The sequence below is a fragment of the Cryptomeria japonica genome, chromosome 10 (genome assembly GCF_030272615.1).
Source record: "Cryptomeria japonica chromosome 10, Sugi_1.0, whole genome shotgun sequence".
NCBI classification, from domain to species: Eukaryota; Viridiplantae; Streptophyta; class Pinopsida; order Cupressales; family Cupressaceae; genus Cryptomeria; species Cryptomeria japonica.
The window spans coordinates 505,736,490-505,738,789 of record NC_081414.1 but is presented as its reverse complement, the minus strand read 5'-3'; the positions used below and the strand labels follow the sequence as shown (position 1 = coordinate 505,738,789).

The following is a 2,300-nucleotide window of genomic DNA, read 5'->3' as shown; positions in this document are numbered from 1 at the left end:
ATTCAAGAAAATTAGGAAATCCCTGTCAAACTTTTTGATACCAGTTTTATACCTAAACAAGATCTTAACACACAAATTTATGATCTTTCCTTTTAAATATTAAAATGTTAGAAAATGCGCAGTTTGCATTGATACAAAGAAATAGCGGTCATGGGTTTTGCTAATTTGAAAGTTAGGAACCCCTGGCCAGACAATCTGAGTGTGGCGATGGAAATTCACGAGATAAATGATGTAAAGGCAGCTGAAAAAATATATTGCAATCTGTTTGGGGGAGCTTGACATCTTCTGATTATAGTCTTTGAATAAATACTATAGTATTAATCTAGTGTCTGAACGTTAGGTTTGAAAACAACAATGCGGGAAGAACAAGGGAAGTCAAAGCCTTATATGCCCAATTCTCGTCAACAAGAAGAAGTTCAGGTTGGAAGATTGAAATTCTACTTTGTCTGCTATTGTAGCGCGTGATTTTCTATTTATAAGGTGCTCGTCTTAAACCTTGTATTCATCCTCGAACGCTTTGTCTGGCCGATCATTGTTTGACATCCCAGAAATCAGACACAATTATTTGATTGATTCCTTAATTTCTATCAGTCAATCAATGGCCGTATTTCCATTGCCCCAGCTTGAAGATAATGCTGTATTATTACCCAGTTCCCAAACTAACTCAACGCAGCCTCAGCTATGTGACGTATGGAGAGATATACAAGGTGCCCATAATTGGAATGGTTTGCTTGATCCCATGGTTCCCAATTTGAAAGCTGAAGCTCTCAGATATGGGAATTTGGCACAGCTTTGTTAAGACGCATTTGATGGCAAAAGCTACTCAAAAACTACGGCACATGTTATCACAGTAAAAGAGATCTGTTCAATAAGATGGGCATGTCTGAAAGTGGCTACCAAGTCACTCAATATGTTTACGCCAATACTAATCTGTTAAATGAAGTTTTTGGTGAGAAACCAAAAGACCAAGGTGTTTGGTTGGGTTATATTGCAGTTTGCACGGATCCAAATGAGATAAGAAGGCTTGGACGACGAGACATAGTGATTGCATGGAGAGGAACTCAGACTGCTGAAGAATGGATAGAAGACCTGAGAGATATTCTTGTACCTACAAGATTATCCTATAGATGCAAGAGGACAGGCAAAGACCAAGAGCATCATTTCGCGGATGGAGTACTAATTCAGAGAGGATTCCTGAGCTGCTATACTTCAACTGTCCGTCACCATCAAGGCGCTGCAGGAGCCACTGTGAACATCAGCACCAGAGATTTGGTAGTCTCAGATATAGAACGATTGATTCAAGTTTATGAAAAAGAGATGGACAATTTAAGCATAACATTTACGGGACACAGCTTAGGAGCTGCCCTTGCAACCTTGAGCGCTTACGATATCAAACAAATGCTTTGCACCAAGCATAATTTTCATCAAATTCCCGTCACCGTCTTCGCTTTTGCCTCTCCCCGGGTGGGAAATCTGGCGTTTGCTAAACGGGTGGAGGAGATTGGAGTGAAAGTGCTGAGGTTTGTGAACAAGCGTGACCTGGTTCCCAAAGTGCCCGGAGTTTTTATGAACGAGAACGTGGGATGCCTCAGCAAATTGCTGCATTGGCTTACGTGGACATACTTTCATGTTGGCGTCGAGCTTCCTTTACACAACAATTCTCCATTCATTCAGCACACCCATAATCTTGCCTACTTTCATAATTTAGAGCTTTACTTGCATTTACTGGACGGGTACGTTGGAAGTAAGCAGCCGTTTTCTTGGAGTGGAAGAGATCATGCTCTGGTTAATAAGAGCTGTGATTTATTGCGCGAGAAATATGAAATTCCTCCAAAATGGTGGCAGGAACAGAACAAGGGCCTCGTTAAAGGTCCAGATGGCAAATGGACGCAGCCATCAGAAGAGGAATAATTCATGTCTCACTCAACTCCAGATGACATCAACGTCCAACGTCTGCGCTGCAATGTCACCACAACTGTGTTGTGTATTGAATTATTCTTTTTATCTGGATGGATATATTTAACATGTTATCACATTCATTATTGAATTACTTTAACTTCAAAGCTTAACCTTAAGCGTGAAATGAAATCAACTATGCAGGAGTTCATAGCTGTGGATGATACAGATTAGCATTTGATTGTCATAGAAAACAATCACGTGTCATCAGTAATCTGATAGATAATAAAAGTATGCGTAAATCAGTATTGATTTTAATTATGAACATTGCTATTAAACAAGAGATAATACGCCTTAGCTCTGTTGTAGCCCAAGATACCTTCATACAAAATTTGTAAAAATAG

At 39.7% G+C, this 2,300-nt stretch overlaps 1 protein-coding gene across 1 annotated transcript; it reads left to right on the top strand.

Moving 5' to 3' along the window:
* Positions 1-873: 873 nt before the first annotated feature.
* LOC131079647 (phospholipase A1-Igamma2, chloroplastic-like) lies at positions 874-1,911 on the top strand. Its single transcript, XM_058017654.2, has one exon. It carries the CDS (start codon positions 874-876, stop codon positions 1,909-1,911), a length of 1,038 nt encoding a protein of 345 aa, XP_057873637.2.
* The last annotated feature ends 389 nt before the right edge of the window (positions 1,912-2,300 follow it).

What these genes read in the sequence shown, in the direction of transcription:
- LOC131079647 (XM_058017654.2), top strand. Translation starts at nt 874, where the DNA reads ATGGGCATGTCTGAAAGTGGCTACCAAGTCACTCAATATGTTTACGCC.